Below are 11836 nucleotides of genomic sequence, written 5' to 3'. Positions count from 1 at the left end.
GCCCCAAGGGCATTGGCAGGAGCTGCCGATTCCATCTCCCTGGGCGGGTTCCAGGTGGCACAGGAAGGGTGGGCCGGGAGGCTTGGTGACCTGGGAGCTGCCCTTGGAGGCTATTTCCAGGGGCCTCAGGGTGGCCGTGGGGGATTTGGAGTCTTCTGCCTGTGCAGGGTCAGGTAGGGTCGGTTGGGGGCTCGGAGGTAGATGCCGTGGTATGCTGGGCAGCAAGTGGCTCAGGAAGCCTCTGGGTGTGAGTCCTCGGGGGTCACCAAGGCAGGAGGGGGCAGGGATGTGCAGGGTCGGCCTTCGTCTCCCCATGTCTGGCTCAGGGAAGCTTCTGCTCAGGTCTTCGTGAAACACGTCAAAAAGCAAGGGGGCCGGCGGGGTCTGTTTGTGGCCCCCGGAGACCCTGCCCCCCACCCTCCTGGGAGCCCAGGTTGGCAGCTGTGCCCAGAAGGCTTTCGGGGACGGAAAGTTTGGAGACAAGTTCAGGCCTGACTGAGTCCTTGTACCCTAGAGTTGGGGTCAGCTCTGTACCTGCTGAGCCTAAGTGCTGATGGCCGCCATCCACAGGCCCCGGCCAAAGGCTGGCTCAGGAGGGAGCTAAGAGATGAGACTCCCGTGTGCAGAGACAGGTGGCCCCAGGGAGGGACGAGGCCACTCGGAGGCTCCGAGAACGGAGGCAGCGCAGGGGCTTCCTGGGGCCTGTGCAAAGGAGGAACAAAGCCAAGCGGAGGGAAGCAGCAGGAACCAGGACCCCTGCAGATGGTGGAGGCAAGAGGCTTTATCTGAGCCTTTGGGACCCTGGCCACCTGCCCAGCTCCATCTGCATGGGAGAACCTAGGGGAGGGGCTGGCTCTGGTACCTGGGCCCACTGAGGCCTTGAGCTGAGCTTCCGGTTCTGGCAGGTCCGCAGCACAGCAGCCTGGGGGCTCCTCTGGCACAGAAGGCCTCGCCCTCTGTGCTTTCTGCAGCCGCCACTGGGATTAAGGGGACCAGGTGTGTCTGTGGCACCTGTGCCCTCCCAGGCATCTCGCCAGCCACCAGCTGAACAGGTTTGGTGCTCCTGGGTATCTGGGAGGGGCCGGGGATGTTCCTGCCTCCTGGTGTGGCTTAGACTGAACGTCCTGCACGTCCGAACTCAGGGATACTCGAGGCTTCCTGGACATAGACTCATGGGCCCAGAGTCCCAGGCTTGAGTACACCGGCGGTGTCAGAGCTGGTGGGCTCTGAGGGACGCTGCCCGGCCAGATGCCCCAGCACCCTCCTTCCGCATTCCCCACCCCCACCCCTCCCCCTGCATCCTCCCCGACCGACCCCAGACAGAGCTGGGAGGGCCTGAGGGACACTGCCCAGCCTGGCACCCCGCTGCCCCTCCCCACCTTGGTCAGCGCTGAGCTGGGCTGCCCAGAAATCTATGAACCTGTTAAATAATACAGATTATTGTTCTTAATCTCAAAACAATGAGTGGAAGGTGCCATTATTTCTCTTTGCAATAAAAATAAAAGTTCAAATACGCAGTTTAGGGACTTTCCCTACCACTCCTTGCAGACTTTGAATTTCCCTTCCCACCCCTTCCTGCCCCCTTGTGGCTGTCAGTCCAGGTCCCAAGGTTGGAACTCCCGGGTGGACACAGTAGGGTCAGCGGGAGGGTGGGGCGGGGAGGGGCCTCCAGGGAGGGGGTGTCTCGAGTCTCAGGGGCTGGGGGGCGGGCGGCCGTCGGGTGCAGGTGGGGGTCATGGCAGGGCTCACTCAGGCATGAGTCGGGAGAAGGGAGGCCAGCTGGAAGGGGGCAGGGGTCCTGCGGGCTGGGCAGGAGGAGGCAGAGGCTGGAGGCGGTAGGGGCTGCCTGGGAGGGACCTGTGGCCTTGGGCCCCAACGCCGTGGGCGCTTCCAGGCCGCACTCACGGTCCTTGCCTGCCCCCTGGCGTCCGTGTGGAGGAAGGCAGTGCCCGTTTCTTCAGCCGCGGGTGCCCCTGGCTGTGCCTCCCCGGGGATCCCCCAAAACCCTCGGGCCCTCCTCTTCCGGGAAGTCCTCCGGGCCGACCCACACAGCTGTCGCTGCCCTGATTCCACTCCCTTTTCCCTGCTTGGCCCTTACCCGAGGGCGGGCCTGCCCATGAGGCCGCTCTCAGGACGCCTGCCCACAGCAGCTCCTGACATTGGGCCCTGAGCTCAGGGGTGGAGTCTGGGGCTGGGTGAGGGCACCGACGGGTGGAGGGGAAGCTTCCGGAAGTGGGGAGAGAGGCGGCCCCCACCTGTGCCCCCACAGCTCTGAGGGTTGGGAAGGCAGTGCCTGCAGCCCTCATCTTCCTGCCCTCAGGCTGCGAGGCTTGTTCCCAGGGGGCCGTTGGGTTCCCTGAGTGTCTGAGTGTCCATGAGTTGGACCCCCAAGAAGCCCCAACCGGGGGGTCCTCCTCCCCCTCTCCTGTGCTCAGGCCGGCCCTGGGGATGCTTGCCCAGTGGGTTCCCGTAGTGGGGGTGCTAAGTGCTCAGATGGGCCCCAGTGGGCCTGAGGACTTGTGGGGCCGGCTGGGCCCTCAGGAGGAGCCGGGGTGCTCTCGAGCGCCTGTGGGTGCCGGGTGTGGCTGCTTCCCGGCCTGTCATGAGGAAGTGGGACGGCCCGCCTGCCACGCCCAGCTCTGGGTGCTCCAGCTGGGCCACAGCCTGGTCCTGCCGCCGTGCCTGCCATGGTGTCCCGGGACCAGACTCACCTGTGCCCCAAGTATGTGGGCCTCTGGGACTTCAAGTCCCGGACGGATGAGGAGCTGAGCTTCCGCGCGGGGGATGTCTTCCACGTGGCCAGGAAGGAGGAGCAGTGGTGGTGGGCCACGCTGCTGGACGAGGCGGGTGGGGCCGTGGCCCAGGGCTATGTGCCCCACAACTACCTGGCCGAGAGGGAGACGGTGGAGTCGGAACCGTGCGTGTCCTAGGCTGCTGGGAGCTTTGGCACAGGCCACCCTCTAGGCACAGGGGAGGGACAGGGCTCTGGGCTGCTCAGGGAGGCCCAGGAAGGTGGGGACCCCGGTTGCATCTTCCTGCACCCCAAAGTCCAGGCTGGGCATCCCGCTTGGTCCTCGCTGCAGGCCCCACGCGCTGGCGCCCAGGAGTGCCCAGGACTGTCCCTGCAGGAGTTGGAGCACGGGGCTCAGAGGGCACGGCCCCTGCCTTGGGCTCATCCTTGTCACAGCTCGGGGGTGGACACTGCATTGCCGGGACCCAGGGAGGACAGAGGGTCCAGGGTGGACTTCTGGGGGTCCGGTAGCCAGTGACAAGGTCTGTCGGAGCGTTCCAGGGCCTTTGGGGGAAACGAAGCTTGCCCAGTTTCCAAACTGCCGGAACCAGACACACGACCTAGTTAGGGGAGCGGGCCGGCTGCCGGGCAAACTTCCTGCCTGCCGTGCCCTGCGGGGAACCAGACAGCAGCTGGTGTGGCCTGGCCCTGGCTTCCACGGCTGCCCGGAGCTCAGGCTGAGGAGGGTCGCGCTCCTGAGATCCCGCTTTTCTCATCATTGATTGGGCACCTACTGTGTGCGTGTGTGAGTCACAGGCTGTGTAGGGTTAGCTCCCGGGGGACCCAAGCAACAAGCAGGGGAGGCTGTAAAGATGCCGTCAGGCAGGGGCCCATGGTGGAGACCCCTCTATTACGTGCAGACCCACGACCTCATTAGCAGGGTCACGCGCAGACCCACGACCTCGTTAGTGAGCAGGGGTGCAGGGGTGGGGTCTGGCCAGAGGCTGGTCAGCTCCCAGGTGCAAAGACCCTGAGGCCTGAGAACTCACCCAGGTGAGGAGTGGGGAGGAGGCCAGGTGGGGGGGGGCGGGAGGCCAGGTGATGGGGGGGCGGGAGGCCAGGTGAGGAGGGGGCGGGAGGCCAGGTGAGGAGGGGGCGGGAGGCCAGGTGAGGGAGAGGCGGGAGGCCAGGTGGTTGGAGGGGCAGGTGGGGCAGTGCTTCCAGGTGTGCAGAAGTGGAAGGGGTGGACCCCAGGGGCTCCACGCTGGGCCGTGGTCTTCTGTGTGGGGTCCGTGTTCCTGTGACCTGAGGGAGTCAGACACACAAAGGGCGCAGGTCACCTGGAGCTTCTGCAAGCTCCACCTGGAAGTCCACAGTCCGGGGCTGGCCCACACCCCGCAGCCGAGAGTTAGTGCGCGCGCGTGGCTGTGTGTGCGTGCATGTGAGCGTGTGGGCAAGTGAGCACACATGCGCGTGTGTTCAGGTGTGCGGGTGAACTGTGCGCATGTGTGGGGGTATGCAGCTGTGTGAGTGCGTGTGTGAGCGTGCGTCATACATGGGTGTGTGCAGGCAGCTCTGGGCAGCCCTCCTGCTCAGGCGCCCTCCCCAGCTCCACCCTAGGCTCTGGCCCCTAGACTCGGGCCACTCAGGGCAGGGTGTGGTAGCGCCTGCCCCTCCCCCCGCCAGGTCCTCAGGGGCCTGTCCTGGCCTTTCGGTACATTCAGGGCGTCTGGGTCAGCGACAGCTCCTGAGAGCAGCTGTGGTCAGGGCTGGGAGCTTGAGGTGGCAGGCGAGGGCGGCTGGGGTTCCAGGCGGGCAGGCTGGGGTCAGCGTGGGATCCGCGTGGGGTGGGCCCAGGTCCGCGTGTTCTCAGACTCCTCCTCCCCTGCAGGTGGTTCTTTGGCTGCATCTCCCGCTCGGAAGCTGTGCGTCAGCTGCAGGCCGAGGGCAACGCCGCGGGCGCCTTCCTGATCAGGGTCAGCGAGAAGCCGAGTGCCGACTACGTCCTGTCGGGTGCGGCCCCGGCCTCCGAGCCTGTGCTTGCCTGCGGGGGCTCCTGGCTCTAAGCCCTCCCATCCACGTGGTGAACCCGGTTCCCTCTGGCTGTGAGACAGGGGACACGGGCTCCTCTCCAGGGAGCTCCCATCCCCTCCGCCCACCTGGCCCGCTCCTCCCTGGGGCCTGGGTCACTGGCTGCTAGGGTAGTCGTGGGGCAGGGCCCCTCCCTGGGAGGGCAGGGGCTTCTCCAGCCAGCCCTGCCCGAGGCACTCGTGGGAGGTCCTCAGCACCCATGGGAACCTCGCCCAGCATGAGACCTGAGCCTGGGGTGTGCGAGGCGCAGAGAAACCCCATCCCTGCCCCTGAAGATCTCAGCATGGCTGGGATTTTAGGCAGCTGCCATCCAGGCGGAGGCCACTGGCTGCCTGGCACGGGGGCAGGAGGGGCCAGAGAGCTTGGCCAGAGCGTGCAGGGCAGGAGGGAGCCGTTCTGAGGGAGGGGAGGCAGGGGTGGTACTGAGGAAGCAGTGGGGACCCAGAAACTCTGCGCAGGTGTGGCCAGAGCAGGGCTGGGGATGCAGGGAGGCGTCGGAGTTGGGGTGGCCACACAGCTCACACTCTCCCTCCCAGTGCGGGACACGCAGGCTGTGCGGCACTACAAGATCTGGCGGCGTGCCGGGGGCCGGCTGCACCTGAACGAGGCGGTGTCCTTCCTCAGCCTGCCCGAGCTTGTGAACTACCACAGGGCCCAGAGCCTGTCCCACGGCCTGCGGCTGGCCGCGCCCTGTCGGAAGGTAGCCGCTCCGCCCTGACTTGGTCGCACGGGGCAGGCTGGGGGGTCACAGGCTGGGGTTTCCTACTGGGAGAGGTTGGCCGGGCAGCATGGGAGGGGTCCTGACTCACTGACCTGGGGCCCACTGGAGGGAAGCCCATGGTTCTGTGGAGCACAGGTGTTTGCCTGAGTTGAGGGTGGGGCCAGGAGACCATCCCCGGGCCTGGCCACTCTCGGACAGGCCAGAGGCACTCTGCAGGGTCCTGGCTCCAGTCTGTCTGGGTGTTTCATGCTGGGCTGGGGGCAGCCCCCAGGAGAGTCCAGCCTTGTGTCAGACACTCAGAAACCCCCAACCCAGGCTGATCGTGGCCGTAAATCTGAGGCTAAATCCAGGCTCCCTGTGCTGGCTTCAGACTGGCACTTCCTGAAGGATGAGCCCCTGCCCTGTGTCCCCGACTCTCCCTCCAGCACGAGCCTGAGCCCCTGCCCCATTGGGATGACTGGGAGAGGCCAAGGGAGGAGTTCACGCTCTGCAGAAAGCTGGGGTCCGGCTACTTTGGGGAGGTCTTCGAGGGGCTCTGGAAAGACCGGGTCCAGGTGGCCATTAAGGTGATTTCTCGAGGTGAGTGGGCCCCGGTCAGGGCTCTGTGTGGCCCCGTGCCTGCCCTGGGCCACCCTCCCACCCCGCCAACAGGGACCTCTGGCCTCGAGCCCCACGCAGCACCTACAGCGTCCGTGGGAGAGTGGTTCCCTTTCAATTGAACCTATGTTTTTACCTAAATACATTTATTATAAAAGAAAATTTTAGGCCGGGCACGGTGGCTCACATCTGTAATCCCCACACTTTGGGAGGCCGAGGTGGGCGGATCACGAGGTCAGGAGTTTGAGACCAGCCTGGCCAACATGGGGAAACCGCGTCTCTATTAAAAATACAAAAATTAGCCGAGTGTGGAGGTATGTGCCTGTAGTCCCAGCTACTCGGGAGGCTGAGGCAGGAGAATCGCTTGAACCCAGGAGGCGGAGATTGCAGTGAGCTGAGATCGCACTGCACTCCAGACTGGGCGACAGAGCAAGACCCCATCTTGGAAAAAAAAAAAAAGAAAGAAAGAAAATTTAAAATCCTTGACGTAATGGAAAGCCATTAAAATAGATCACTGGAAATGGGTAAAACTTCCCTGGAACCCGTCTGGGCCCCAGCAGAGGTCTGGCCTCTACGTCAGAGGTCTGGGCCGGGCACAGGAAGAAATCGGGTGGCCACCACGGCCCCGTGGGTACGCCAGGCTGGGGCCCTGTGGGGCCGGCTGCGTCTGCCATTTCGTGGCCTCGGGAGCCAGGTGCCCTGTCGGGGGCAGGAGGTCTGTGTGTCCTGCACAGCTGCTGGGTGTGAGGGCTGCTGTGTGTGGGGGCAGGGCCTTGGCCTCTTCCTTGGGGCCTGGGGGGTCAGGGGCTGCATCCACTGAGTCCACCCGTCCCCGCAGACAACCTCCTGCACCAGCAGATGCTGCAGTCGGAGATCCAGGCCATGAAGAAGCTGCGGCACAAACACATCCTGGCGCTGTACGCCGTGGTGTCCGTGGGGGACCCCGTGTACATCATCACGGAGCTCATGGCCAAGGGCAGCCTGCTGGAGCTGCTCCGTGGTGAGTGGCATGGGCCGGGGCTCTTGCTGGAGGCAGCGGGGGCGCATGAGGAAATAAAGTGCACACCCCCCCACCACGTCTACACGCACACACACGTAGACACACAGACACACACATGCACACACACAGACACAGACACACAGAGACACACACGCACACAGACACACATGCACACACAGACACACACACATGCACACAGACATACACATGCACACACAGAGACACACATGCACACACAGACACACACACAAGACACACACATCACACGACACACACAGACATACACATAGACACAGACACACACAGAGACACACAAAACAGATCACATGGACACAGACACACACACAGATCACACGGACACACACAGACACACACAGACACACAGACACACACACACAGACACACACTGACCCAGACACACACACAGACACACACAGATCACATTCGCTCAAAGACTTCATCCTCTCTAAGTTCCATTATTTCCTTTCTCACCAAAACCAAAGACAATCGCTGCCAGGGAATGGAGATGCCCGTGCGTGAAGGCGCAGTTTGGATTCCGATGTTAGAACGGGAGGGAACGTTGTGGTGTCGGAAAATGCCGTGTGTGTCTGAGGAGAGCTACACTGAGGCACCACGCACGTTTGAGCTCTGAGTGAAAGGCTCCGTACCCCTCGCCCTCACACAAAGGGCTTGATCATCTCAGACGGTCCCCACGCCCTTCAGGGTCCTCCGGGAGGGAATGTGGGGTAAAACAGGCACCACCAGGCCGCAAGCCGCTGACACTCAGCCATTCTCCTGTTCGAGTTCCCACTGCCTACATCACGCAGTCATGAGCTTCTTCGCTGGTCCTTCTGCGTCCAGCTCCTCCCGCGTCATCACAAACTTCCAGAAGGGAAATCGCTGGGCTAGACCACTAGGAACTGCTCCTTGGTTCCTTTTTTTTTTTTTTGAGACGGAGTCTCGCTCTTGTCGCCCAGGCTGGAGTGCAATGGCGCGGTCTCGGCTCACTGTAACCTCCGCCTCCTGGGTTCAAATGATTCTCCTGCCTCAGCCACCTGAGTAGCTGAGATTACAGGCACCTGTCACCATGCCCAGCTAATTATATATATATATATATATTTTTTTTTTTTTTTTTTTGAGACGGAGTCTCGCTCTGTCACCCAGGCTGGAGTGCAGTGGCGTGATCTCGGCTCACTGCAAGCTCCGCCTCCCGGGTTCATGCCATTCTCCTGCCTCAGCCTCCTGAGTAGCTGGGACTACAGGCGCCCGCCACCACGCCCAGCTAATTTTTTGTATTTTTAGTAGAGATGGGGTTTCACCGTGTTAGCCAGGAGGGTCTCGATCTCCTGAACTCGTGATCCACCCGCCTCAGCCTCTCAAAGTGCTGGGATTACAGGTGTGAGCCACCGCGCCCAGCTTGCTCCTTGGTTCGTGATAAACAGTTGCCTTCCAGAAGGGCGGTAGCTGGCCTGCAGTTCCAATTTTCAATCAGGCCAGCTGCCCTTTGCCCCAGTCCCTCCTCTGAGCCCGCAGAGCTTTGAGGCAGATGAGACATGGCCCAGCCTCCACCCCTTCCCCACCTCAGCTGGCTCAGCTGACCCCAGGCTCTGCTCCATCCCCCTCTGCAGACTCTGATGAGAAAGTCCTGCCCGTTTCGGAGCTGCTGGATATCGCCTGGCAGGTGGCTGAGGGCATGTGTTACCTGGAGTCACAGAATTACATCCACCGGGACCTGGCCGCCAGGAACATCCTCGTCGGGGAAAACACCCTCTGCAAAGTTGGGGACTTCGGGTTAGCCAGGCTTATCAAGGTAGGGCCCTCAGAGGGCGTGGCTGGGGTCATGGCCGGGGCGTGGCCGGAGGGCTGGGGGCTTCCTGTGTGTGGAGCTGGGGACTCCGCTGGGAGCAGGATGCGGCCCCTGCCCTCGGGAGCCCAGGCTGAGCAGGGAGGTGGGAAACCGTGAGTCCAGTGGGGCCCCCATTCCGAATGGCACACACAGCAGGGCCCACCATGCAGCCGCTGCCTTGTTCACGTGCCTTGTTCACTGGCCCAGCCCTGGGCCCCTCTGACGGCCTGGGAGCCTCCCAGTTCCCTGTCCCCCCGGCCCTCCGGTCCCCACACACCTGCAATCCCAGGGGAAGTTGGGCTCCTGAAGGTGGTCAGGCCCCAGTGTGGCCTTAGCTGCAGCGGCCGTGCGTGGGTCAGACAGTGGGGTCATCACCGTCCCACTGCTGGGGCAGTGTGGCCGCTGTGCCCGTCCATGCTTCGGGGGCAGGGCACAGGCAGCCCCCGTGGCCCACTCAGCGCCAGCCTGATTGCAGGAGGACGTGTACCTCTCCCATGACCACAATATCCCCTACAAGTGGACGGCCCCTGAAGCGCTCTCCCGAGGCCATTACTCCACCAAATCCGACGTCTGGTCCTTTGGGATTCTCCTGCATGAGATGTTCAGCAGGGGTCAGGTGCCCTACCCAGGTACTGTCCCCAGTGTCCCTGACTGGGCATGAGAGGCAGAGTGGGGGAGGTCCTGGGTAGCCGGCAGGGACGGTGGGGGGTGCCTCCCCCACGGGCTTCAGGGCCCTCCGCGGGCCATCACCTGAACTCCACACCTGCACCATTCTCTGAGCACCCAGGCTGGTGCCTGGAGCTGCCTGTTGGAGCCCTGTCCAGAGGGAGGTGTTAGCAGTGGACAGTGTGCTGGGTGGCGCCAAGGTATGGCAGCTGAGGCTGCGGGGAAGGCCCCAGGAAGGGGCAGTGGATGGCTGGTGTGGCTTCTTGGGGGAGGGTAGGCAGGTGGGCCCCAGCTCTTCTCATCCCTGTCGGCCGCAGGCATGTCCAACCATGAGGCCTTCCTGAGGGTGGACGCCGGCTACCGCATGCCCTGCCCTCTGGAGTGCCCGCCCAGCGTGCACAAGCTGATGCTGACATGCTGGTGCAGGGACCCCGAGCAGAGACCCTGCTTCAAGGCCCTGCGGGAGAGGCTCTCCAGCTTCACCAGCTACGAGAACCCGACCTGAGCTGCTGTGAAGCGGGCACGGCTGGGCCCTGCTGAGGAGGGGCCTGGGCAGAGGGCCTGGACCTGGGATCAAGGCCCACGCGCTTCCCTGGGGTTTACTGAGGTGATGGGTGCAGGAAAGGTTCACAAATGTGGAGTGTCTGCGTCCAATACACGCGTGTGCTCCTCTCCTTACTCCATCATGTGTGCCTTGGGTCTCAGCTGCTGACACGCAGCCTGCTCTGGAGCCTGCAGATGACATCCGGGAGACTGACACGAAGCCAGCAGAGGTCAGAGGGGACTCTGACCACAGCCCGCTCTCTGTCTGTCTGTCTGTCTGCAGTGCCCGGCTGAGGGTGGGAGGCAAACACGTCTTGTTCCTGCTCTTCCCAGTACAGCTTGGCGGGAGAAAGTCATTCGCGTGGCTCGCGACTCTCATGGAAATTTGGTTTTGGTGCCCAAGGGTTCTTTCCTCCCAGGGGCAGGTGTTTCTTTCCTGTTTGTCTTGTGTCTTGAGAGCTTGGCCTTATGACCGGTGAGAACTCTCTCCCTGGTCTCTGCCAGCCTGAGCATCACTGCCCGAGGCGCCAGCTCAGTTTCACCGTCCACATCCACGAGGGGCTTTTCCCGTCTCCACCTTTGTCGCTGGGTCAGTGCTGGAAAGCGCCCCTCACTCCTGCGCTGACAAGGGCCCTTCTCTACTGTCTGTGGGGTGGTTCCGGGCTGGGGGGGCTGCCTCCTTTGCACCTGATTTTGAAGGTGTCTCTTTCATCCATGGTTAAGTCATAAAAAGCTTATTGGTTTTGGTTTTGACTCACCTGAAAGTCTTTTTGGTTTAAAAGAAGAACAGGCTGGGCACGGTGGCTCATGCCTGTAATCCCAGCACTTTGGGAGGCCGAGGCAGGTGGATTACGAGGTCAGGAGATCGACACCATCCTGGCTAACACAGTGAAACCCCGTCTCTACTAAAAAATACAAAAAATTAGCTGGGTGTGGTGGTGGGGGTGGGCGCCTGTAGTCCCAGCTACGTGGGAGGCTGAGGCAGGAGATTGGTGTGAACGCGGGAGGTGGAGCTTGCAGTGAGCTGAGATCGCGCCACTGCACTCCAGCCTGGGCGACAGAGCGAGACTCCATCTCAGAAAAAAAGAAAGAAAAATAATTTTGGGAGTTTCTGGAAAGGTACTAGGATTTCTCAAAAGGATTTGTCTTCTGCCTTGTGAAAGACAGATGTCAAACTAATCAGGCTTATCCGATGTGCTACATTAGATGGAAAGCATGTGAAATAGTAAGTCACACTAAGTCTTCTGGAGGTTCTATTTACGGGTTTGGTTTTGATATGATGTTGCAAAAACTCTATAAAATTCCTAGAAATCTGATACGTTATCGTATGATATATATCCTATCTCACATGCTATTCCTAGAAATCTGGTACAATGTTATCAGTCATAATTTTGGTTATTACATTAAAATGCTGTATGCCACAGAAATAACCAAATTTCCTTGCCAACCGTGTCACGAATATAATAAACTCTCATCAGATCCTGAGCCATGGCTATCCTAAGTCTTCGGTCATTCACAGTTATTATCTTACTTTGATTTTTTCTGAAAGCTTTGCAATCAGCTAGTCCCAAATTGTTTATTCTTCAAAGAGATTCCTGGGAAGGATTCTGACAGGTGCTCTGGAGCACAGGTTTCTGGTTC

At 61.4% G+C, this 11836-nt stretch overlaps 1 protein-coding gene across 1 annotated transcript; it reads left to right on the top strand.

Moving 5' to 3' along the window:
• Positions 1–2186: 2186 nt before the first annotated feature.
• On the top strand, positions 2187–11680 carry PTK6 (protein tyrosine kinase 6). Its single transcript, XM_055372669.2, has 8 exons — positions 2187–2917; positions 4623–4744; positions 5359–5522; positions 5969–6122; positions 6979–7140; positions 8769–8950; positions 9462–9615; positions 9970–11680. Exons 1-8 carry the CDS (start codon positions 2688–2690, stop codon positions 10155–10157), a joined length of 1356 nt encoding a protein of 451 aa, XP_055228644.1. The 5' UTR covers positions 2187–2687; the 3' UTR covers positions 10158–11680.
• The last annotated feature ends 156 nt before the right edge of the window (positions 11681–11836 follow it).

Source organism: Gorilla gorilla, chromosome 21, assembly GCF_029281585.2.
Source record: "Gorilla gorilla gorilla isolate KB3781 chromosome 21, NHGRI_mGorGor1-v2.1_pri, whole genome shotgun sequence".
Lineage (NCBI taxonomy): Eukaryota > Metazoa > Chordata > Mammalia > Primates > Hominidae > Gorilla > Gorilla gorilla.
Note: the sequence above shows the minus strand (reverse complement) of the source record. Positions and strands in the feature narration are given on the sequence as shown.